Source organism: Lissotriton vulgaris, chromosome 2_1, assembly GCF_964263255.1.
Source record: "Lissotriton vulgaris chromosome 2_1, aLisVul1.2, whole genome shotgun sequence".
Taxonomy (NCBI): domain Eukaryota; kingdom Metazoa; phylum Chordata; class Amphibia; order Caudata; family Salamandridae; genus Lissotriton; species Lissotriton vulgaris.
The window spans coordinates 239,334,964-239,360,260 of NC_141687.1; the positions used below are offsets into that span (position 1 = coordinate 239,334,964).

The window sequence follows — 25,297 nt, forward strand, 5'->3', positions numbered from 1 at the left end:
CCTTCTTGCCAAAGGTTGTTCCTGCCTTCTACATCGGGCAAACTATCACCTTGTCCACTTTCTTTCCACCTCCACACCCTTCCAGAGAGGAAGAGAGGCTCCACCGTCTGGACCCAAATCGTGCACTCTCATTCTACTTCAATTGCACACAACAGTTCCTGGTGGATGACCAGCTCTTTGTTGGCAATGTTGAGGCCAAGAAAGGCAGGCTGTACACAAAGACTATCTCCCGCTGGGTCATGTTGTGTATCGAGGCCTGTTATTCTCTTGCTAAGAAGGAACCTCCGTTGGGGTTGCGCACCCATTCTACCAAGGCGACAGCAGCGACTTGTGAATTGGGACGTGGTGTCCCCCTGCATGACGTCTGTCAAGCAGCCATGTGTGCCTCGCTGCACACGTTTACTAAGCTTTATTACCTTAACAGTCCAGTCCGGAGAGACGGCTCATTTGGCCGTTGTGTTCTCCGTGACTTTCTGGTGTGATCTTGGTTTGCAGACCCACCACCGGTGTTGGTATTGTTGGGTTATCTATTCTAAGGTAAGATCCCCTGACAAGGAGCGCACTGCCGACAGGAGCGTGACGGCGCTTGCTACTCAGCGGATTTTAAATACCTGATTTGCATTTTATTCTTTCTGGTCGCTCAGACCCTCGCTCTCAATTTCCCCTCACTTGCACAATAATTGTGTCCCGCACCGCCGCTTGGCGGGTTGGTTCCTGGGGAGGCGGACATCTTGGTTTGGGGTGAGTGTGGCATTAGACCTGACAGCGCTTCATTGCGCATGCGCCAGCGGGGGAACGCGTATTTAACGCGAGTCCCCGATCTCTCTCCCCTGACAAGGAGCGCACTGCCGACAGGAGCGTGACGGCGCTTGCTGCTCAGCGGATTTTAAATACCTGATTTGCATTTTATTCTTTCTGGTCGATCAGACCCTCGCTCTCAATTTCCCCTCACTTGCACAATAATTGTGTCCCGCACCACCGCTTGGCGGGTTGGTTCCTGGGGAGGCGGACATCTTGGTTTGGGGTGAGTGTGGCATTAGACCTGACAGCGCTTCATTGCGCATGCGCCAGCGGGGGAACGCGTATTTAACGCGAGTCCCCGATCTCTCTCCCCTGACAAGGAGCGCACTGCCGACAGGAGAGTGACAGCGCTTGCTGCTCAGCGGATTTTAAATACCTGATTTGCATTTTATTCTTTCTGGTCGCTCAGACCCTCGCTCTCAATTTCCCCTCACTTGCACAATAATTGTGTCCCGCACCGCCGCTTGGCGGGTTGGTTCCTGGGGAGGCGGACATCTTGGTTTGGGGTGAGTGTGGCATTAGACCTGACAGCGCTTCATTGCGCATGCGCCAGCGGGGGAACGCGTATTTAACGCGAGTCCCCGATCTCTCTCCCCTGACAAGGAGCGCACTGCCGACAGGAGCGTGACTGCGCTTGCTGCTCAGCGGATTTTAAATACCTGATTTGCATTTTATTCTTTCTGGTCGCTCAGACCCTCGCTCTCAATTTCCCCTCACTTGCACAATAATTGTGTCCCGCACCGCCGCTTGGCGGATTGGTTCCTGGGGAGGCGGACATCTTGGTTTGGGGTGAGTGTGGCATTAGACCTGACAGCGCTTCATTGCGCATGCGCCAGCGGGGGAACGCGTATTTAACGCGAGTCCCCGATCTCTCTCCCCTGACCAGGAGCGCACTGCCGACAGGAGCGTGACGGCGCTTGCTGCTCAGAGGATTTTAAATACCTGATTTGCATTTTATTCTTTCTGGTCGCTCAGACCCTCGCTCTCAATTTCCCCTCACTTGCACAATAATTGTGTCCCGCTCCGCCGCTTGGCGGGTTGGTTCCTGGGGAGGCGGACATCTTGGTTTGGGGTGAGTGTGGCATTAGACCTGACAGCGCTTCATTGCGCATGCGCCAGCGGGGGAACGCGTATTTAATGCTCCTCCCCTAGCGCAGCGGGATCGCGCAGCGGGCGTGTCCTCGCGTGGCCGGAGTCGTGCCAGAGTCCTGCCCGTCTGCGCCCGTCCGCGCTAATGCCGTGCGGGACGTGGCGGGCTCTGGGTTACCCTGCTAGTATCGTCATGCGGACTTTTTCTAGGGAGAGCTTGTATTCTATCGGTAAGGTGAGCTGTAGTTGTACTCTACCGCCTGTCCATCCTCTATGTGGTCCGTACCGTTGCCCCTGCAATGGCTTGGTACTTGAGCCCCCGCTACCTCTCTCCCGGAATTCTCCTTCTGTCGCCCACCACAGTAGGGGCTTTCCTTCCTCTCTGCGGATTATGAATCTAAATGTCAGGTCGATCCTGAAACATCAGCAGAATGTGTACGATCTGATTGAAAATGAAGCCCCGGACATCTTTGCCATAACTGGAACGTGGCTTCAGGAAGCTGACACTGCCATTCCCAATCTAGTATGCCCCCCTGGCTACTCTATGTACACCTTGAATAGATTATCTAGAGGGGGGGGGGAAATAGCCCTTACAGTGAGGTCCAGCTTTCCTTGTGTGTGGAACGGTCTCAAGATTGCTGGCTGTGAAAGTGCCTCTTTTAAAGTCTGTCAGCCCAGAATTTACACTCTCTGGGATGGTGGTGTATCGTCCGCCGGGCAGTGACGTGGCGTTCAGGAATGCCTTCCCGGATATTGTTGGCACCTTGATCACTGACTGTGCCAATTTCTCCATTCTGGGCGATTTAAATCTGCACTTCGACACACCTTCCAGTCTGACAACTCGTAGTATTTCTCTGGACTTAGAGGCTTTCCAACTTTCCCAGCTGGTCTCCCAGCCTACTCATTCTGGGGGGCATATTCTTGACCCTTTCTTCACCAATTTGACAGAGGCTAAAGTCATGACGATCACTCCTGTAGAATGGTCTGACCATTTTCTGGTGTCCATCTGTTGTCCTATATCAGCTACCACCTCTACCTCCTCAGCTAGACGGGTACCTAGGAGACCCTGGAATAAACTCAGGCTGGAAGATTTCCATCATCTTCTGTCAGTGGAACCCTTGGGTCCATTGAACAACGTAGAGGAGGGGTATGACCTCTTTTGTTCTTGGCTCACTAGGGCTCTGGACGCCCTGATACCTATTGTATCGACGAAGATCAATCCTCGAGAGTCGAGTTCCTGGTTTGATGGCGCTCTGCGCGCCTTGAAAGGAGCCTGTAGACGGGCGGAGAGGGCTTGGCGGAAGACATATGGGGCTGAGTTAAAAGCTGCATATGCCGCGTCCGTCAAGCTCTATCATCGGGCCATATGCCGTGCTCGAGCGGCCTTCTATGCCGAAGAATTCCGGAACAGCACCAACCCGTCGAAGGCCATCTTCAAGGCGGTCAAAGATCTTATGTCAAAGCGGGTTACCTCTACGGCTGGGAGCTCTGTCGCACACTGCGAATCCCTTGCTTCCTATTTCTTGGGAAAAGTCCAAGCTATATATCGGACATTCCCTAGCACTGGGACCGTGTTGGGTAGCTCCAATGTGACACCTCATCAGATCACCCTGCTCTCTTTCCCCCCTCTCACCTCGGATGGATTTGACAAACTTGCTTTGCATGTTAAATCTGGGTCCCCATCTGATCCAGTGAGACCTGCTCTCTTCCGAGATCAGACCTTTATGGGACGCCCTGTTGTACGTTCCCTTGTCAACCTCTCCCTGGAGTCGGGAGTAGTTCCAACTAGATGGAAACAGGCGGTGGTGTCTCCGATCATTAAAAAACCCTCCTTGGACCCGTCTAAGCCGGAAAGCTATCGTCCCATCTCGCTGCTACCCTGGCCAGCAAAGCTGACAGAGGCCCATGTCAATCTGGCCCTGTCGGAACATCTAGCCCGGACCAATGCCCTCGATCCCACACAAAATGGCTTCTGTGCTGGCCACAGCACGGAAACCGCCCTTCTTGTGATGGTGGAACATCTCCGTGCGAGGTTGGATGCTGGTCAGACGGCGGCGCTGATTTTGTTAGACCTCAGCGCCGCCTTCGACACTGTATCTCACAGCATCCTCCTGCATCGGCTCGAGGAGATTGGCATTGGTGGCCAGGCGCTGCAATGGTTCCGCTCCTTCCTGGACAACCGTTCCTTCTGTGTGTTGCCATCCCTCCCTTCAAGTCCAGGTTCCAGCCTCTGGCCATGGGGGTTCAGCAGGGGTCCTCGCTGAGTCCCACGTTGTTCAATCTATACGTGAGACCGCTGGCTGATGTCGCTAGGCTGTGGGGCCTTACTCTGGTCTCATATGCCGATGACACACAGCTGGCGGTTACTCTCAGCGGGGATGCGGAACAAGATGCCCCCAGGTTTCAGTCTGGACTGAAGGCGGTGGCTAGCTGGTTGACAGGAAACTGTCTCCAGCTTAATGCCACGAAAATGGAGGTAATGGTTGTCGGGAAGGGAGTAGAGCTTTGGGGCGATCAGTGGTGGCCTTCTGAGCTGGGCCCTACTCCGACCCCGGTTTCGGAGGCGAAAAATCTAGGGGTCTGGTTGGACGCGGGTCTCACCTTTGTAGGGCATACCAAAAAAACTGCAGCCTGTTGCTTTGGACTGTTAAGAGGTGTAAGACCTGTTCTTAAATTCTTTGACGCCCCAACCAGACAGCTTGTAGTCCAGGCAACTATCATCTCTCGCCTGGACTACGCTAGCTCTCTTCTGGCTGGGGCTAACCAGGCTGAGTTAACTCGTCTGCAGCGGGTTCAAAACGCCGCAGCTAGGGCCATTGTTGGCCTACCTAGATTCTGCCCGGTGGTTAATGTCCTCCGCTCCCTGCATTGGCTCCCTGTTAGGAAGCGTATTCTTTTTAAGGTCCTTTGTTTGACCTTTAAAATCCTAAGAGGTATAGGCCCTGAAATTTTGTCTAACTGTATCTCCTCCTATGTTCCCACCGGCAACCTTCGATCTCAAGGTCAGGCCCTTGCTGTTGTCCCCAGATTCAGGCTCAGCAGGATGGGGGGTCGTTCTTTCAGGGTGAAAGCTGCACTAATTTGGAACACCCTCCCAGTTGAAATCCGTCTGCTTGATGACCTGTTGTCTTTTCGGAGAGCCATTAAAACATTCCTGTTTTAGTTATCCCTTTTAGGTCTTATCCTTTCCTGTTGTGTTATGTTTCTCCTTGTCTCTGCGCCGGGATGCTCCTTAGCTGGAGTCGCTGTGCGCATAATAAATTAATATAACATAACATAACATAACAAGTTACTTACCTTAGGTAATGATATATCTGTAAGAAACATTAGTTAGTGATAGATTCCTTACCGCCCCACCCATCCTCCCTGTTCTGCGAACTGATTTCTAGGGTTAAGGTCATCCCTTTTAGGACCCTAGTTTCAATGCACCAGTGGTCAGTATCGTGCATGGCTTTGCATTCCTGGCGCGGAGAGTCATGTACAGAACGGACGTCAGCGTGCGTGGGCGTGTCTAAGTAGCTCCAGCAATGTCATATCGGCAACTACGACACCAACGACATACGCTGAGCCCAACAACGACAGCTGCCAAGGAGCAGGGATACTACTGGCGAGCATATAAAAACGTCATTTACTTTGCGCAGTGTTAATGCTTGAAAACTCTTCCCTCTTGAGGCAGAAAGCCGGGAGGTAAAGAGGCACGTTGTTTTAATTATTCTGTTGGCTGATTGTCGATTTTGGGACTTTTAGCTTTTTAAAACTGTTGGTTGGTGTGCACGTGCTTCACACCCGGTGCCCCCCCACCCCCCTCCCAGCCGATTAAGGTGCTGCTACGGGGCAGAAACCGAGCATCTTGGGGGAGGTGTAAGGGGAGCGCTCCAGCAGCCTGGCCCCTCCCGCCCTCTGGCGAGCATATAAAAACGTCATTTACTTTGCGCAGTGTTAATGCTTGAAAAACTCTTCCCTCTTGAGGCGGAAAGCCAGGAGGTAAAGAGGCATGTTGTTTCAATTATTGTGTTGGCTGATTGTCGATTTTGGGACTTTTAGCTTTTTAAAACTGTTGGTTACTTGTGCACGCGATTCACACCCAGTGCCCATAGACCTCTGCTGACCCCCCCCCGCAGCCGATTAAGGTGCTGCTACGGGGCAGAAACCGAGCAAACAGCCGCCATCTTGGAGGAGGTGTAAGGGGAGCGCTCCAGCTGCCTGGCCCCTCCCACCCTCTTCCACTTCTGCCTTAAATGCCTGACCTTGGTCGGAGGCGCAGCGGACGAGCGCAGCGGGCGCGCCAAAGGCAAGCCCGTCTGTGCCCGTCCATGACCGACCGGGGCCAGGGGGTTTCAGTTTCCGGAAACACTATAGCTCCCTATATCTGAGAAACTTATGTCCTCCCATGGATAACACCTGTCTACACCGCATAATCATTAAGAATGGAGACAAAAAATGTGAGCACTGTCCCTTCGCAGTCAAGAGACAACTTGGGACTAGGTGTAAGGGAAAGATATTAAATCGCGCCCTTTTAAACTGCCGTTCCCTAGGGAAACATAAAATGGAAATATATGACTACCTGACGGACGATCAGGTGGATGCACTATTCCTTACGTAGACGTGGCTTAACACCACATCGGCACCAGATGTGCGGGCTGCCCTCCCACCGGGATATGATATAAAGAGAATAGACAGGAGGAAGGCGAAGGGGGGAGGAATCTCGATAATACACAAACAAGATCTGGCCTGCACCCTAGAAGAGATGGAAATTGCAAACAGCGAGACAGGGTTTTTCTCCATCTCTGTGCCCCAGGGGTATTGTCTCAAGGGATTTTTAATATATCGTCCCCCTGGGCTTGGAGTCAGTTTTGCTACTCAACTGATGGAAACCCTCACGCTTTCTGCCCTCAAATATGAGAGACTCCTCCTCCTAGGGAACTTTAACTATCATTTTGACGACACTTCGAACGCGGAAGCTCAGGAAATTGGACAAGAGCTGGCAGGCATACAGATGCTGCTAAAATCAGAAATGCCCACTCATTGCCAAGGTCATCTTCTGGACCCTATCTACGCTAACTGGGACACCATAACCGTAGCGCCCCCAACTCCTATGATTTGGTCAGACCATTTCCTAGTCTCTTTTCGTGTAGCGGTCCCGGATAATGGACCTCAGAATGGGACCGGTACCTTACATAAACGCAGGAAATGGGCAAAGTTTTCCACAGAGACATTCAATAAAAAAAAATATCGGGAGGCCCTCCCGAGGGTGAGGGAATAGATTCCGCCTGCGAAGCATTAGACATGCGAATCCAAAAAGCGCTAGACTACACAGACCTTGGACTCGGAATGCTCCAGTGAGGAAATCCAAATCTGCCCCCTGGTTCAACACTGAACTGCGAGAACAAAAAGCGAAATGAAAAAAGAGAAAATGTCGGAGTTGTTTCTCTGAGACAGAGAGAGCGGAATATAAGAAGGGCTTAAAGGAGTACCACGCCCTTATCCGGAAAACTAGAAAAACCTGTCATTGTACTAGAATCAAGGATGCCGACAACTCCATGAAGGAAATGTTTCTAGTATATAGGGAACTAGCAGATCTCGCCCCCTCAGCAGCCCCTATAAATGGATCAGTAAAAACCTGCAATCAAGTTGCAGAGTTCTTTGCTAGTAAAGTAGGTAAAATCTACGCTGCTTTTCCGGAGGCAGCTAGAGTAGGTGATGGGAAGACGGAAATTCCCTTGACCACACAGGATAGAAATTGCCTCTCGGCATTTCTAGTACCGTCACAGGAAACAATATGCCACATAGCAGGAAGCATTAAATCAGGATCACCGAGTGATCCAGCGCCTCCAAAAAGACTATATGGCAGCATACCCACTCTGGAGGGCTATATCAGTCACTTACTTGCTCTCTCCTTCGAATCAGGACAAGTACCTATCTCATGGAAGAAAGCAATAGTCCTTCCGTTGAGAAAAAAACCTAACATTAGTTTAGAGAAACTGGAAAATCTACGGCCCATCTCCCTTCACCCGTACTTTGCCAAGATTGCCGAGAAAGCAGTCAATGAACAATTCTCTGCTTTTGCTGAGACTAATGGACTGCTCCACCCCTCACAGTCGGGATTCCGCGCCTTTCACTCAACCTAGTCGGCCCTGCTGTCTTCAACGGAAGCACTACAAAGATATGCAGATGAAGGCCAGATGGCGGCACTGATTCTCCTCGATCTCAGTGCCGCTTTTGACACTGTAGCGCATCACACACTGCTACAGTGTCTTAAAAAGGGGGGCGTGAAAGGGAAAGCATGGGAGTGGCTTGAATCATTTTTAACAGGCCGCAGCTTCCAGGTCGCACAGGGACATTTTAGGTCCAAAGAAATAAAACTCAAACAGGGAGTGCCACAAGGCTCCAGTCTCAGCCCCCCACCCTATTCAATCTGTATGTGGCCCCAGTCGGAGAGATCACAGACAAATTTGGGGTTGAGATAGTGTCGTACGCTGACGAAACGCAACTGATTGTGACCTTGACGCAACCAGAGGAGTAATGTGCCACCAACTTCGCGATCTGCCTACAGGAGTTGTCCAAGTGGATGGCAGACAACTGCCTCCGACTTAATGGGAATAAGACGGAGGTACTGATCGTAGGCAAATCCCCATCAGTGTGGACCTCAGCCTGGTGGCCGGACGAACTGGGTGAATTGCCTACACCCAGCAATCAAGTGAAGAACCTAGGCGTCTGGCTAGATAAAAACATATCCTTCGACCACCAGACCAAACAAGTGGCAGCACTTGCTTTGGCATGCTACGGGTCTTTAGGAAAACATTGGACCTCATGACCATGCCACTACGCCAGACCCTGGTCCATGCCTAGATAATATCCAGGCTGGACTACGGAAATGTACTAGATCTAGGGGCCAGCGTAAAATGCTTCCTGAGACTACCTACAACGCATACAAAATGCAGCTGCCCGCTTGATCCTACAACTGCCCAGAAGGGCATGAGCACAAAAAGCACTGAGGACCCTTCACTGGCTCCCGATTAGGGAACGGGTGACTTTTAAGGCCCTCTGTGTCGGACACCGTATCCTCAATGGGAAAGGCCCCAGGTATCTGCATAGCCTTCTGAAGCAGTACGAGCCTACCCGCCAACTAAGATCCTGTGGCACCGGATAGGTGCAGGTCCCGAAATTTAAAAGAGCTAGAATGGGTGGAAAATCTTTTAGAGTCATGACTGCTAGGATATGGAATAAGCTGCCAGAAAGACTGCTGCGTCTGGAAACCTCTGAGCTCATCTTCCGAAAATATCTTAAAACAGTCCTGTTCCCCAAAGAAAAGTGCTCGGACTAATGACACTCTTGCAATCATGCCTCGACTCTATTGAAGCAGCTGCAGCAACTAGCGCGGGGACACACTTGCTGGTGTAACCAAGCGCTCTATAAAATATATATAAATAAATAAACTTTCCGGATCCAGTTTGACGCCTGGGGTAAATCTAAGATAATTAATTGATCACTAACTAATGTTTCTTACAGATATATCGTTACCGAAGGTAAGTAACTTGCTCAACAGGCTTATTTCGATGTTTTATCAACTCTTTTTTGAGGGTTACCTCCTAGTATGTGGAGGATGCTGTCGCACAAGTCTGGTTTTAAGCCCTGCGGACCCTGTCACCGACCGATGTCCATGACGGACCCGCACCCTGTGTGTCTTTGTTGTCTCGAGCTTAACCAGGACAGCATGTCATGTTCCGATTGCCGGGTCATGTCGCCAAAGGCTTTGAGGGAGCAGTACCTGAAGCTGCTAGCAGCCCGGCATGCGACTCTGTGGAAGTTAAGATCTTGGTCGAGGTGAAGGTCCCATTGTTGGCAGAACCCAAAGTCCCCCTCGTCCCATTCGAAGTCCTTGGGACATTTGGATAGGTGGCATAAAAAGAAGAGCAATAAGTCAAAGTATTCTTTAACTTACTCTAGAGCTACAAGACGAGGAAGCCTCTCCATGTTATACATCTTCCTTGGAGCCTGGGCCGGCTCAGCGCCTCCCTGAATTTCCAAAGGCCGGTGCAACCCCAGCCCAAATGAAAGAATTATATGAAGCCATTCACATCATTTAGGCTGCCCAACCCAGTCAACGCGCCTTTGCGCCCCCCAGTTTAATTTGGGGCCCCATCTGGTTCCATCCTGTGGCTCTTGCCCTGGCTCCAGTTGGGCCCCAGGCATCCATTCCTGAATTCAGTCCGACGCTGGTCGTGCCATCGTGACTTTCAAGAGTGCTGGTCCCGATTCTCTCTGGGCCTCTGGTGCCCCAAAAGCACCACCCCCATTGTCATCCCTTACTCAGTCATGAAGCCAGATGGGCAATGCACGATGCCAGCTCCAACACTGGCTGGAGCTTTGCCTCCTATATCAGAGCTTGAGCTTATTTTCATCAACTAGGCCTCGGGGAAGACTGGGAGGGGTCACTGGACACTTTAGAATGCCAGCCTTAAGAGGTAGACCATAGTGTGAACTGATGTGAGGACCTGGGTGAGGCCAGTGACCTTGATACGTCTCCAGATACTGGTCTGCTTTCTCCCCCTACTCCACTGTGGCACTCCAGACCGATCGCTTGACAGAGGTGCTGCAACTGGGAGTCTCCACGTCAGAACCCTTACTCCCATTCAATGACTCCCTCATTGACAAGTGCAGCACAGGGGCTCCAATTGCAGCACAAGGGCTCCTATGAATAGGCTGATTGCCCACTTCCACCTTCCTGCACCTGGGCACCCAAACCTCCTCACGCAACACTCTACCAGTGAGAGCTTGGTGGTGCAAGCCCCCACCTCCAAAGGCGCTTTCACTACTACTCTCCCAGATAGGGAATCCAAGAGACTGGACTCATTTGGGAAGAAGATATTTTCCATAAACACATTGTGGGATACGGTTGCCCAAGTGCTGCCACTGTTCCCGGAGGAAGCCGGTGATGTACTCTACCAAGCTGTCACCAACGGAGAGACGCGGCGAAGTACATTAGTTGATGCAAACTTGACACGACCCGAGTCGCCAGTCAGAGCGGTTTCGACAACGGTGGCCCTTGGGCGCCATGCCTAACTGAGGATGACTGGCTACTTTAGGGGTAACCAAGCTTCCCATATGTACATGCCCTTCGATTGCACCATTCTCTTTGGAGACCAGGCAGGTTCGGAGCTCGAGTGCTTTAAGGATTCTTGTGCTACGGTTAGGTCCTTACGCCTCTCTGATGCCCCCACGTACATCTCAGTCTGCCTTTCACAGCTATGGACAGGGCTTGCAATCATGCCAGTTCCTGCCCAGCCACTGTAATGTACAGTAGCCTAACCCTCCTAGTCTGCCCCTTTATTAGCATGGGCATCAAGTTGGTGGTAGGATTTGCCATCACCTGCCCCACTGGCAGTCCATAATATCGTACAGGTGCGTTTTGCAGATTGTCCGAAGGGGTTACTCATTCCCTTTTAGGACTTCCCCTCCCCATGCCACCATCCCACGATCGGCTGACCAAGGATCATCTGTCTGTTCTCGCTGAGGAGTTCACGGCTCTGTTGGCCAAGGGAGTCCTAGAGCGGGTTCCGGTGCCAGAAGTAGACTGTGGTCATTATTCCTGCTACTTTCTGGTTCCCAAAAAGGACAAGGGCCTTTGTCCTGTCCTCCGACTCCAAACTCTCAATCTCTTCCTCAAAAAGGAGAAATTCAAAATGCTCACGTTGGCTCGGGTCTGGTCTGCCCTGGACCCAGGAGACTGTATAGTAGTGTTGGATCTGCAGTACGCTTATTTTCATATTCCTGTCCTGCCTGTCCACCGGCACAATTTGTGGTTTACATTAGGCCACATGTACTCTCAGTTCACCGTGCTTCCTTTTGACCTTACCAGGGCCCTTTGGATGTTCACCAAAGTGATGGCTGTGGTTGCAGCTCATCTGCGGAGGTCAGGGATGCCAGTCTCTCCCCTACCTTGACGACTGGCTTCTGAAGGCAGGCTCGCCCCAGGCTGTTGTTTCCACCTCCAGACTATGTTGAACCTTCTGCACTCACAGGGGTTAACTATCAATGTGCCAAAGTTGCACAGGATTCCCGCTTAGACGCGTCCTTTCATCAAAACTATTCTGGACACAGTGCAGTTTTTGGTTTATCCCACCTCGACCGGCGGTTCCAGGATATTCAGCCTATGATACTGATATTTCAGCCTCTATCCTGGGTTTCGGTGAGACCAACTCTGAGGCTACTGGGCCTCATGGCCTCCTGCTTCTTGCTAGAGACATGCCAGATGGCATATGCAAGCTGTGGAGTGAGACCTGAAGTTCCTGTGGGTGCAGCATCTCCTAAACGGTCCAGATCTCAGAGGGTGTTGCGCAGGATCTGCAGTCGTGGCTGACCAACCGCAATTGGGTTAGAGACACACACCCCTCTTCCTTCCCCTACCAGATCACACAGTAGTGACAGATGTGTCACTCCTGGGAGAGGGAGGCCACCTGGGAGAATTGCAAATCAGTGGACTCTGTTCTCTGGCGGAATCCGGACTCCAAAACAACTTGCTGGAGCTCCAAATGATTAGCTTGCCATTGAAAATATTTTTTCTTTCAATTAAGGGAAATTAAGGAGTTCACTGACAACACCAGAGCCATCTGGTACTGCAACAAACACGGGAGGGTGGGGTCGTCAAGAGCCCTGCATCTCTGGACATGGCTGGAACAGCAGGGCATATTCCTGGTGGTTCGGCACCTGGCAGATTTCCTAAATGCCAGGGTGGACAAACTCAGCCGACGATGCCTACCAGAAGACTAATGGCGCCCCTATCCAGAGGTGGTGCAAGGTCTCTTTCAGCAGTAAGAGAGCCTTGGTTAGACCAGTTGGCCTACACCAGAGAACACACTATGTCAACAGTTTTGTGTGATGGATTACAAAGGCGACTCTTCATCTTAAGTGAAGCTCTGGCCTCCTGTATGCATTTCCGCCCATAACACTCTTGTCTAGAGTGATCAAGAAGATCAGGAGAAACCAGGCTCAAGTCATTCTTGTGGCTCCAGAGTGGGCACAGAGTTTGTTATCCCAAGCTTCTAAAACTGAGCCACGATCCTCCAGTCAGGCAGGGGGGGGGTTAGGGTTGGGGCGGGGGGTGGGGGGGGGGGGTCTTCTGTCCCAACAGGAGGGATAGGGTCCTCCACCAGAACCTGTCAACTCTACACGTTCTTGTGTGGAGATTGAGTGGCTGCAGTTGACAGCACTCAGTCTTCCTCCTTGAAGTCTTTGATATGATTTTAGCAGCCAGGCATCCCTCTACCACGACTATGTACACCTGTCAGTAGCAGAAATGTGTTAAATATTGTACAGAACGGTCTATTGATCCTCTTCTCTTTATTCTGATGGATACATCTTCCAGTGGATTCCTCACCTTGTGAATATCCCCTGCGCCAGCAGCATTTGGAAGTTTTTTGGAGCTCTCCACACCAACGAGGACGTCGTCTTAGAACCATGGCTCGTCTTGCGAAACCCGCTGACGTCACTCGAGCCATAAAGGAGCCTCGTCGGCGTGATGACGTCAGTTCCCTTTTTTTCTGTGCCGTCGATGCGAACGGTATTTCTAGGACTCTCCGTAGTTTCGCTGCATTCCTGGGCTTCTACTTGTTTCCTTTCAAGGATTTCGTTGTGGAAGTCCGGGATCAAGCCTTGCAGGGAGTGCGGAGGACATATGTCCATTACAGATTCACGTGAAGACTACTTTTGGTGTCTGTCGTCGGATCACGACGTCGAGAGATGTGCCTGTTGCAGGAAAATTAATCTGAAGGCTTTGAAAGAAAGAGAAGCGAAGCTCTTCATGGCAAAAATTAGGAAAGAAAAAAGAGGAAGAAGAAGGTCGAGGTCACGCTCCAGGTCAAGGTCAGGCTCGAAATAGACGTCGGGGCATGCTTCAAGAGCCAAGAAGCATAAAAAGAAGAGGCACTCTTCGAAGCGCCATTCTGATAGAGAGGCGGTGCCAAAGTCGACTTATCCAGTCCATCGGCGCTGTACGGACTTCGTGTCTCCTTCTCCCTCGAATCCAGCTTCTCCGGTGGGATCGGCTCCGCCTGCAGCTTCTCCTGTTCGATCTCAGACGGCGGCTCCGTCACTGACTTCAGAACATTCTCTGGCTTCGGTAGAAGAGATTCCTGTGCTGGATGAGCAGGCGACTCCATCGGATCCACCGTCGGCGCTGGCTGTCCTGAACACGGTAACGCCTGCATCGGAGTCTGTCCCTGCGGCCTATGCTCCTTTTCCAAGCCCGGGTCAAGATCCGTCGCATTATCTAAATGCGATGTATGGAGTATTCCATAGGGCTATATACCCCTCTGGAGCACCTACGGGTCCCATGGGTCCATTAGCGTTTAATCTGGGGTTTCCTCAGGCCTATGCCCATGCTCCCTTCATGCCATTTATTCCGGCGGCACCGTCTTTTCCCGGCGCCGAGGACGCCGACTCAGTTTCCATCCTCTCTGGCGTCATCAGCTCGACCTCGATCGGCGCAGGCTGTGCCAACGGATCGTGTATGACGCCAGCTCCAGGTCCTTCGGAGTCGGTCTCCGCTCCACCGGCATTGGTGCCTAGAATAAGATATAGTAGATAAGCTCAGAGTTTTGGAGGAGCAGAGATTTCGTCTGGAGGAAATGGAGGAAGGTTAGGTTGAGGACTCTGATGACTGTTTTATGGAATTTAAAGTGGCACGTGGCCTTGACTAAGTGGGAGCTTTCTCCTGTTTCTGATGCTCCATCAAAGGATGTTGTCCCCTACCATACAGTCATTAAAAAGGCAGCAGAACTTTTGGACCTTCAGCTTCCTTATTTTGAATTTAAATCTAATATTCTGAGAAAGTTCTCCACTCTCCTACTTCTGTTGTAGAACCTCTGCTTCCGTTTAATGAGGCAATTATTGATCCAGTGGTGGCTCACGGACCGCGATTGGGTCTGCAGCAGACGCCTCTCCCTTCCCCAACCGGAGCACCTAGTTGTGACGGACGCGTCCCACCAGGGCTGGGGAGGCCACATGGGAGAGGCGGAGATCAGAGGCCTCTGGTCTCCGGCGGAGTCCCGGCTCCATATCAACCTTTTGGAGCTGCGGGAGATTCGTCTAGCACTGAAGGCATTCCTCCCCTCTGTCCGGGGGAGTGTCGTGCAGGTGTTCACGGACAACACCACCGCCATGTGGTACTGCAACAAACAGGGCGGGGTGGGGTCGTGGACCCTCTGCCAGAAGGCTCTGCGCCTCTGGCAGTGGCTGGAACATCCTGGCGTGACCCTGGTGGTTCAACACCTGTCAGGTTCTCTGAACGCCAGGGCGGACGAACTCAGCCGTCGGTGCTCGATGGATCACGAATGGCGTCTGAACTCGGACGTGGCGCAAGGTCTCTTTCTGCATTGGGGAGAGCCTTGGTTAGATCTATTCGCCACCGAAGTTAACGCGCAATGTAATCAGTTCTGCGCGTTGGAATTTCCAAGGCGGCACTGGCTCGGAGACGCTTTTCGTCGCGAGTGGAGTTGCGGTCTGTTGTACGCCTTTCTGCCTATACCACTTCTGCCCAGAGTGCTGAAAAAGATCAAACTCGACAGGGCCCCAGTCATCCTGTATGTATGTATAGGCATTTATATAGCACACTACTTACCCGGAGGGTCCCAAGGCGCTTCGACCGCTGCGAAACCCTTCCTGGCTTCCCTGAGAGATGGTCCCTTAATGGGTATCTCCAGGGTGAGACCAGGCATCCCCGGCGGTCTGGTGGGGCCGTTAGTGAAGATGAGGCAAGCTAATGCCCAGAGTTGCCGAGTGTGATCGCTGATCAGAGTGGGCACCGAGGCGAGAGAATTATCGAGTCCGCTGACCCTGGTCCAGAAACCTGCCGCGCCGGGAATCGAACCCTGGTCCCGGGCCGTCCTCTGCTCTCGGGTCTGCCACCTCTAACCAGTGAGCCACACTACTTCACATCCTTGTGGCTCCGGACTGGGCACGAAGGTACTGGTATCCCGAGCTACTCAGTATGTCAGTCGATCCCCCGGTTCGTCTGCCTCTTCAGGAGGACCTTCTGTTGCAGCAGCAGGGGACGGTCCTCCACCCGAACCTGTCCAGTCTCCACCTCCATGCTTGGAGATTGAGCGGCGACAGTTGAGGCCATTTGACTTGCCTCCTGAAGTCTGTAATGTTATTCTGGTAGATAGGCGTCCCTCCACAAAGTCGGTATACGCCTGCAGGTGGAACAGATTTGTGGCATGGTGCACAGCAAAGGCTATGGATCCTCTCTCTGCCCCTCTTTCTGAGGTTCTTCTCTTCCTTCTTTCTCTTGCCCAGCAGGGCTCTGCTCTGGGCACTATCAAGGGCTACCTTTCTGCCCTTTCAGCCTTTCTAAGGCTGCCTGATCAACCATCTCTGTTCAAGTCCCCTATTGTAACTCGTTTTCTGAAAGGCATCACACACGTTTCCTCCTGTTCAGTTTGTGATGCCTCAGTGGGACTTGAACCTTGTTCTTACCTATCTGATGTGCGCTCCCTTTGAGCCACTTCACAACTGTCCTCTTCGCCTTCTTACTCTGAATACTGCCTTCCTGGTTGCCATCACCTCTGCCAGGAGAGTGAGTGATCTCCATGCTCTTTCTTCCAAACCTCCTTTCCTTTCCGTCCATCCGGACAAGGTTGTGTTGCGGACTAGACCCTCTTTCCTGCCCAAGGTTGTCACAGCCTTCCACATTGGGCAGTCTATCACCCCCCCCCCCCCACCTTCTTTCCGCCTCTGCATCCCTCAAAGGAGGAAGAACGGCTCCACCGTCTGGACCCAAAACCTACGCTTTCGTTCTATCTAGATCACACACGCCCGTTCCGGGTGGATGACCAACTCTTTGTTGGTTAGGTGGGAGCTAAGAAGGGACCGGCGGTGCACGAGCGGACCATCTCTCGGTGGGTCGTCCTGTGTATCAAGGCTCGTTACTCCTTGGTGAAGAAGGAGCCTCCTGTTGGGCTGAGTGCCCATTCCACTCGGGTCGCGGCTGATACCACTGCCCTGGGCCGAGGAGTCTCCTTGCAGGACATCTGTCAGGCAGCTACGTTGGCCTCGCTGCACATGTTTTCAAGACACTACTGCCTGGACTGCCAAGTCCGGAGGGATGGCCTCTTTGGCCGTTCCGTCCTCCAGGACTTTCTGGTGTGATAATTGGTTCGCAGACCCATCACCGGGTTTGTTATTGCTGGGGTATCTGTTCTAAGGTAAGGAATCTAATACTAACATGTTTCTTTCAGATGAACAAGTTACTTACCTTCGGTAACGATATATCTGTAAGAAACTGTAGTTAGTATTAGATTCCTTACCGCCCACCCATCCTCCTCGTTCTGCGAACCGATATCTAGGGTTAAGGTCATCCCCTTTCAGGGCCCTAGTTTCAATGGCACCAGTGTTGGTTTTTAACATGGCTCTGCGTTTCTGGCGCGGAAAAGCTGTGTATAAGAACTGACGTCAGCGCGCGAAGGCAGCGTCTAAGTACTCCGACGACGTCATCACGGCGCCCACGATGACTGACGCGGAGCCGCGGACGACGCCTACCGACGTGCAAGGGTACTGCTAAGCTAAAATTTCCGGATCCAGTCTGATGCCTGGGGATATTCTAAGGTAAGGAATCTAATCCGAACTACTGTTTCTTACAGATATATTGTTACCGAAGGTAAGTAACTTGTTCGTCAAGTCCACAGGGAAGGTCTTATGGGTCGCTCTGTCCTGCAGGATTTCCTGGTCTAAACTTGTCTGCCGTCCCTCCTCTGGGGATGTTATTGCTTGGGTATCTATCCTAAGATACAGAATCTGTGGCTAGATGTCTCTATCAGATGGACAAGTTACTTCCCTACGGTAACGAAATGTTTCAGACATTTCTGATGATCTAGCTGCAGATTCTCTACCAACCCATACATCCTGACAAGTATTTAGGATCAGAGCTGATCCCTTTTAGGGCCTTAGTTGTCCTAAACACACCATAGATGTGCACTTCTTGTCTCTGCGGTCCTGGTGTGGAAATTCGTGAATAGTAACTAACGTCAGTGCGCCAAGGTGTCACCTGTATTGGTGACATGGGCGAAACTTTCAACGTGGACGATGCAGACAATGTCATGCGAAGCCGACCAACGCCACCTACCAGCGTGCAAAAGTATTGTTCGAGCAAAAGACTTGTGGATCCAGCTCGACGCCTAGGATATTCTAAGGTAAGGAATCTCCGGCTAGATCGTGTCTCTACCAGGTAAGGTGTTACTGAAGATAAGTAACTTATCTGACTTCTGCTGTCATGTGAAGCCTGCTGTCAATGATTAGTCTTAGGTACCTGGCGTGGATGCTGGATGTGGGTGTGGGTCAGACTTCGGTAGGCCACCTGTTGGAGTCCCATGATTAGGTGTTCTTGTTTATTATCACTACTTCTGTCTTGTCGGGTATTGCAGTCTACATCAAAATCCTACTTACCGTAGCCTGGATCTGCCACTTCCACGGAAAAGAAGAGAAATGTGTTCACATGCAACAGTTGTGGTGGTGGCTCTCCTTTCTCTGAAGAAAATATCCTCTAGATAAAGGCAACAAAGTTACTGGTGTTTTTTTAGGAAAACAATAGTGAATTACTTGTGGCCACTTAAGGTTTTCGAGGTTTTGGCACATGAGTACTTGTAGCGGATACTACATTTCTAATGATTCTCAGACTAGCCACATTCAAGCCATGAAATACATGCAATTGACTATCCTTGAAAATAGATACTGCTACTTTTTAGTTCCCAAGAAATTCACAAAGGGTGAATAAACTTTGTAGTTTAATTGCTTGCATCTCCATCTATTTCATCAAGAGACCACCACTCACTCAATGAATTTTGAGGAAGTAAATCAGCATCCTTAAGTAGAGGCAGGATTGATAGGTGATTCAAGGTACCACTGTCAAGTTTAAGGAGTCCTAACATTCCCCCAGTTTTCATTGCTTCTGTCAGTGTTGGATAGAGTATAATTCTTGCTAAATGGGGGCACAGAGCAATCACAGTTAGTCTTTTGTTTTCATTTCACAAGACAATCTAGCCTTTCATGCTGGGTCAGATAGTTTGTCTTGCTGTTCCTATGAAGTTCTCATACTGTACAAATTTAACAATGTTCTTTCCGCTTGCCAGAGGCAGCGGAGTCTATTCAGTTTATTTCCTGTTTATAAACAAAGCTAAAGAGAAAGTATTTATTATGTCATCATTGAAGAGCACAAAAAAAAGCGTAGAGGTTCAGTGTGTGACAAATAATTCCTGGGAGACATTTCTGAGCCTGTCCAGCGATGGTGGCTAGATTCATTATACAGTACTCGCATCACATCTTGAGTTTGTTTGGGACTCCAATTTGTGTGACCAGCTCACCAGTACTAGTACCTTAAGAGGTTCTCAGCAATTTGGTAAGAAACAAGAGTAAGCTGGTCGAGTAAGGACATATTTCCTACATAGCCATTCCTGTAGTCTTGGTCCCTGCTCTTCGTCTGTTTTTAACACTCACCAGCCATCCCTTTGATGACCTTTTTGACAAGTTGCGGCCTTACATGTTGGAATAAAACATGTAGACACTGCTTTTGGATAGGGTTAAAAAAAATGTCATGGTAACTGTGTTCTTCTTGAGAACATTGCATAGTTTTAATAGATACCACATGCAATTGCCCATCAATTCTGAAAGAGGGTGACCAAGTATAAAAAATATTGGTATCACTATCAACCCATTTAATAATTAAAAAATGCTTTTGAATGTGCAGTTCGTTATTTTAATGTTATGTAATTGGCTTCATTCTTGATAGTCTCTGCATGTTAGGATCTCAGAAGGGAAGGAATATTTGTTGCAAGCAGCCTCATTTATATGATTTATTATGATTTCCCAAATCACTTGATTGACTGAACTTCTAAAGGATTATTTTTAGATTTGATTTCATATAGATCATTTCTTAACTGAAATATCTTTGCACAAAAGGAACAAGATGGTGGAGTACTTGACTGATTGGGTCATGGGAACATCTAACCAAGCAGCAGATGAAGATGTAAAATGCTTGACAAGGTAAATGAAGTTTTGGAAAATAAAACCATGTTTCTTATTATACATTTATTTTTCAGTATTTCTTTTTTTTTCTTCTTTAGATTGATCTTGCATGAATACTATGTATTCTGCTCTAAGCTTTTTTCTACATGCGCCTTCCCTATATTATAAATGTGATGTGTGTGTTTTTTTTTGCCTCTCAGTCTGCTTCTTTACAATGACGATGTTTCCTTACCAGGGCATTCTCAATTTTTTCCGGTACAAACAAATGCACTCATTATATACAGGTTTATAAACGTTAACCCTTGCTTTAATTTAACAGTGAATCTACATTTAAGAGCTATTACATTGAGATGAAAATATCAGTAGATTTGATGCAGACTTGTGTTTATTAGTCAAAATGTATTCTTTAGTTTACATAGATTAGAAAAGGTTTCACTGAGTTAGCTGAGGCGTATCCTCAACATGGGAAACAGCCTTTACAACTCTGCCATTACAACGCAATACCAATACCACGCATCCTTAACACCACATTAGTCTTTACAATACATGTCTTTACCACGCATTAACCTCATGCCCTTACAGTGAAAATTTAAGTATTCCGCACGTAAGTATAAAGCCTCATTCTCTCTCTCTCGCTCTTGCTCCCGCGCTCTATGGAAATTTGGGTGGCAGAGGTATTTTTAAGGGTTAGCGTGGGTAAGGATATTTGGGTGGCAAGGGTATTTTGGTGGTAAGGGTATTTTCTAGGTGGATATGGTTATTTGGGTGACAAGGGTATATTTAGGGCTTATGGTGGGTGGGGGTATTTGGGTGGCAGAATATTTTTCAGAGTTAGGGGGTGTAGGGGTAGTTAGGTGGCAACAGTATTTCTAGGGTTTGGGGTTGGTAGGGGTATTTAGGTGGCAAGAGTATTTTTAGGGTGGGAAGGATTTAGGGGTGGTTGATAAGGTAATATGTGTGTGTGTGTTTGTGTGTGTGTGTGTGTATATATGTGTATATATGCTCAATACTCACCTGCTTAGCACTTACAATTGCGCCGTAAAGGCATGCGTGGTAGTCTTTTGTGGCAAGGAAATACTTATGCATTGTTTAGACTGCTTTGTAAAGGCATGTGCAGTAGTGGAATGCATGGTTACGTCATACAAACCCCCAACATTGCTCAGTTATGTAGTTTGCTTCGGCACACCTCTTTTACCACTCACTATATGTATCAGTCTTGCAAGCTGCATGTCTCCCTTCTTTCATTTATCAGTAGCAACACTTCAGCTGTCCTTGGTGCTACTATTGTTTCAAATATCTCAAAGGCATGAATGCTTCTGTTCCTTTAAATTCTTGTTTATTCCTATTCCTCCAGGAGTAAGCTAAATATGTAGGATTTGCGATTATCAATTTTTTTTTAGCTCTTGAGAAAAAGTCCTACTTAAAATGCATCACACACACATCTGAAAGAAACATGTAGTATTAGATTCCTTACCTTAGAATATCCCCAGGCGTCAGTCTGGATCCGGAAACTTTTGCGTAGCAGTACCCCTGCGCGTCGGTAGGCGTCGTCTGCAGGCGTCCCCTGCGGCTCCGCGTCCGTCGTTGGCGTCGTGCACCGTGATGACGTCGCTGGAGTATATAGACGCCGCCTCCGCGCGCTGACGTCAGTGTAGGAGAGTAGGGTCTGCAATCCTATGATCACCCAGATTTTTTGCTTTTGTTTCACTGGTTTACGACTTTCTCTGGCTGTGGGCCTGCCGATCAGACCCACAGCCTGGCTGTTCTCTTTCTAAATTACAACATGTACCCTAGGTGCATTTACCAATTGGTACTGGGCCACCTTATCAGACCCTGTAACTCAGGGCATAGGTGTACCCAGGGCTGCCAGGGGCTGCAGCATGTATTATGCCACCCCTGGCTGGCCTCCTAAATTTGACACAACTGGCTGCATGACAGCTGGGGCAAAGTCGTGTAATCACTCTTTGCTGTAGGTGTAGTATACCTATACCTAACCCTAAAATGGACACACAGATTCCTATCAGTCACTCCTCTGGCAGGCCTTGACAATCCTGAAGGCAGAGTGCTTGGAATCGTGTGAGATAGTGCTCTGGCATGAGCTGAGCCTGTCTGCAGCTTGCGGAACCAAGTCCTAATAGCTGTTCCATGATATCGCATACCATATACTCTTAAGTGCATTATAATCCTCGCGGTTAAATGCTAACTTTGGTATTGCTTTATCAAAACATGTCGAGTAAGGTGTCATACGAATCGGAATACTAACCCCTCGCCAATTCTGGCGACGGGGTTAGCATTCCACCCTTCTAGAGGGACACGACATGTAGGTAACTGTGAACCCCGGTTAAAGTTAACTAAAGCCTCAGCTCCACAAAATGGATGCTGCCACCACAGACACGAGTCTGACCCCCTGTAGCTGGGAGTCCTTCCAGCGAGGGGAGCCTGGACAAAGGGTTTCCTGTCAGGGGCGGTGCTAGCACCGTCCCAGACATGGTTTTGTGTATCCTGGGTAGGCAGGGCTTTTCAGGAAGGTGACTGCTGAGTGGCACCCCGGTGCTCACTACGCATAGGCCGGTCTGAACCAGTTCCAGGGGCACACCAGCCCCTGGCCTGGGGAAGTCCGGCATGGCAGAGGGGTGTAACCACCCCCCACCTAGTCCCACCCATAGGCAGGACCTAGTCACCGGGTCAGCCCCCTTTTTTAGTATAAAGATGGGAGCGGGCCCCCTGTTAAAATTAGATCATCTTTGGAATCAAGACACGACTTTCTGCGAAAGGACTTCACGATTTCTTCATCAAGATTCTCCCTTGTGGCTAAGGAGTAGTCACCCTGCATCCGCAGGCACCATCCTAAAGAACACTGCGGTCTGCTGCAAGTCCTTCATCACGAATCCGACGACCCAGCTCGACGAGACCCGGCTTCCCTGGCACCTCTGACCTCTACTCACCTCTACAGCAAAGCTGAGAACCGTGAGTGCGACGAGACCTCGAGGGACCGACGATCGCCAAAACTGCACGACATCTTTACTGCAAGCCCACCGTGTCCTCCACGGGTGAGTGCTTTGGGGTCCGAGAAGCCCCAACCCTGCGCAGCTCCAGCACCCAAGATCAGCCTCCCTGCATCTCCACGATCGGCGTGGGGCCCTTCTGCTGTTTGCTGTGCACCGCGTTGTTTGGCTACTAGCCGGCTGGCTTGTGGCCTTCTGAACGACGCCCGACGACATCACTGCTGCTGGTCTGGTTGCTCCAGACTGGCCCTTGCTTCCTTCTTTAAGAGAAGCACCCCGGACCCTCCTGGTCCACTCCAGACGCCATTTTAGGTCCACCGCGTGGGCTTGAATTTGCCAAGGCTTTGTTGCCCAATCCTGGGTCCAGTGACGCCGACAGCTTCTATCTTCGTGGGACAGCTCGATCCTCCTTCCTGGTCGCCGACAACGCCTCCTGGTCCGTGAGATCTCCGAGCCCAGCGTCACCCACACGCCTTGTCGAGGTGGCTACCATCCGGTGCCCTCCTGGTGCCCACTGACTACTGGCTAGTAGTCTCGAACTTGGTCCCCTCTGCTTTCAGGTGTCATCTTCCATCGATCCAGGCTTGGATCCACCGAACTTTCTTCACTGGTCGCCTGCCAGCAACTTCTCTCTTCCAGGCTCCTGGTCCGGCCACGAGGATTCCCGACGTCTTTTGAGTCCTATGCAGCTGCAGCCCCTGGGCTAGGTAACTTCGGCATTACGGTGCCCCAGCATAGCCTCACTATCCAAGGGTCAGGATCCACTTTCGTTTTCTCCCTACCAGGTCGGGTTCGCCCGAGAACACTAACTTTGCAATTTCTAGCTACCATAGACTTTGTCCCGCATCTCGCGTGAGAGTGCACACACTGCACCCGAGTCCCCTAGGTCTCCTAGAAGTAATCTAACGATTCTATAGTCAAGTCCTAGCGATTCCAAAGCCTATTAGTACTGTACTTACCTGCTAGTAATTTCGCATTCCACTTTTCAAGTATATGGTTTTCCGTGCCCCTCGGGCATTTGTGTATACTGTGCTAACTTAAGTATTTTTGTAAGAGTTTTGGTTTGTGCTTAGTACCCTGTCCTCATAAAGAGTACAGGGCTGTTGTGATTCTTAATAAATAACTGTTTATTTTCATAACACTTGTGTGGTGTCCTTTCACTTGGTGTTCAAGGGGTATATGTGGTATAACAGCTGGCTTAACACGCCCTCTCGAGTCTTTAGCCTTAGACTGCTCGTATCCACGCTACTAGGATAGCTGGTCTATAAGGTTGACTTACAACCAATCATCAATAAGGGTTGCTGGACTGATACATAGTGTTCACTAGAATAGTGACCACTGCATATCAGGCCACCTTCTCACATTGGTGAGCAGCGGTTGGGATTTGAGCTTGCTGTTGTTTTACCACACGTATCCTAAGAATATCTTGTTGAAAGATCACATAAGTACTGTTAGTACATATAACTAAGCTTAGAATACTCTGAGTTCTACTGAACCAGCTGTTGCAGCTCCTCAAGGCTTAGCACACCTTGGCTGCAACTCTTAGCAAGGGATCAGTAGGTAAACACATAGTGTAGGTAGGTGCATCACTTACACCACACTAGAAACAGTATGTCGGACAAAGGAGGAAACACTGAGTCTCCCCTTGTGTCAGTTGACCCTCCACAGGTCATCCCTTCAAGATATACTGTGCTTAACTTCCATGAGTTACGACAAGTATGTACCTCTAGGAAAATTAAGCAAGGGGCTAACCCCACCACTTCCTTTCTGATTGGTCTCCTAGAGACTTATGATGCCAGAAAAGCTGAGAGACTTCTTAGCACTTCTCATCCAGAAGGAGGCATGCCTCCCCTTGAGGGAACCAGAGGAGACCCTGACCTAATCCACCTCTCCATTGAGAACGAAAATGGGGAGGAGGATGAGGATGAGGATCCCTCTGGGGATGAGGCAGAAAAGGGACAGGTAGAAGTCGTTAGACTAACCAGGTCCAACTTAAGCAAACATGACAGTGGTACTGGGGGACCCCTGGGGCCACTATCAGGTCAGCTTAACATTGGGAATGGACGAGCCAGATCTCTGTCAAGAGGCTCTGGCAGATCCCTTCAAACCAATGGCTCTCACAACTCTTCTCAAAGAGGGATGACATCCCCTCAGAGGAGAGTGTATGAAGCTAAAGAAAGGGCAGCCAATCTGAGGATTGAAAGGGAAGAACTTGCCCTGGCCAAAGAGAGGTTTGCCTTTGCTAGAGAGCAACAGTTAAGTGGGGTAGTCCCCACTGGTGGCAGCATTGTACCTAGCAATAGGGAAAGGAGTTTTGATACAAAACACCTTGGGAAGATAGTGCCCCCCTTTAAACAAGGGGATGACATCCACAAATGGATTACTGC

At 50.1% G+C, this 25,297-nt stretch overlaps 1 protein-coding gene across 6 annotated transcripts in view; it reads left to right on the top strand.

Annotated features, from left to right (window-relative positions):
* Positions 1-25,297, top strand: part of NF1 (neurofibromin 1) — a 2,008,692-nt gene that overhangs the window by 900,019 nt on the left and 1,083,376 nt on the right. For all 6 annotated transcript variants that reach the window (XM_086954827.1, XM_086954826.1, XM_086954830.1 and 3 more), the window contains exon 23: positions 19,840-19,923. In XM_086954827.1, the coding sequence (XP_086810953.1) occupies positions 19,840-19,923 (84 nt within the window). The remainder of the gene's footprint in view (positions 1-19,839; positions 19,924-25,297) is intronic.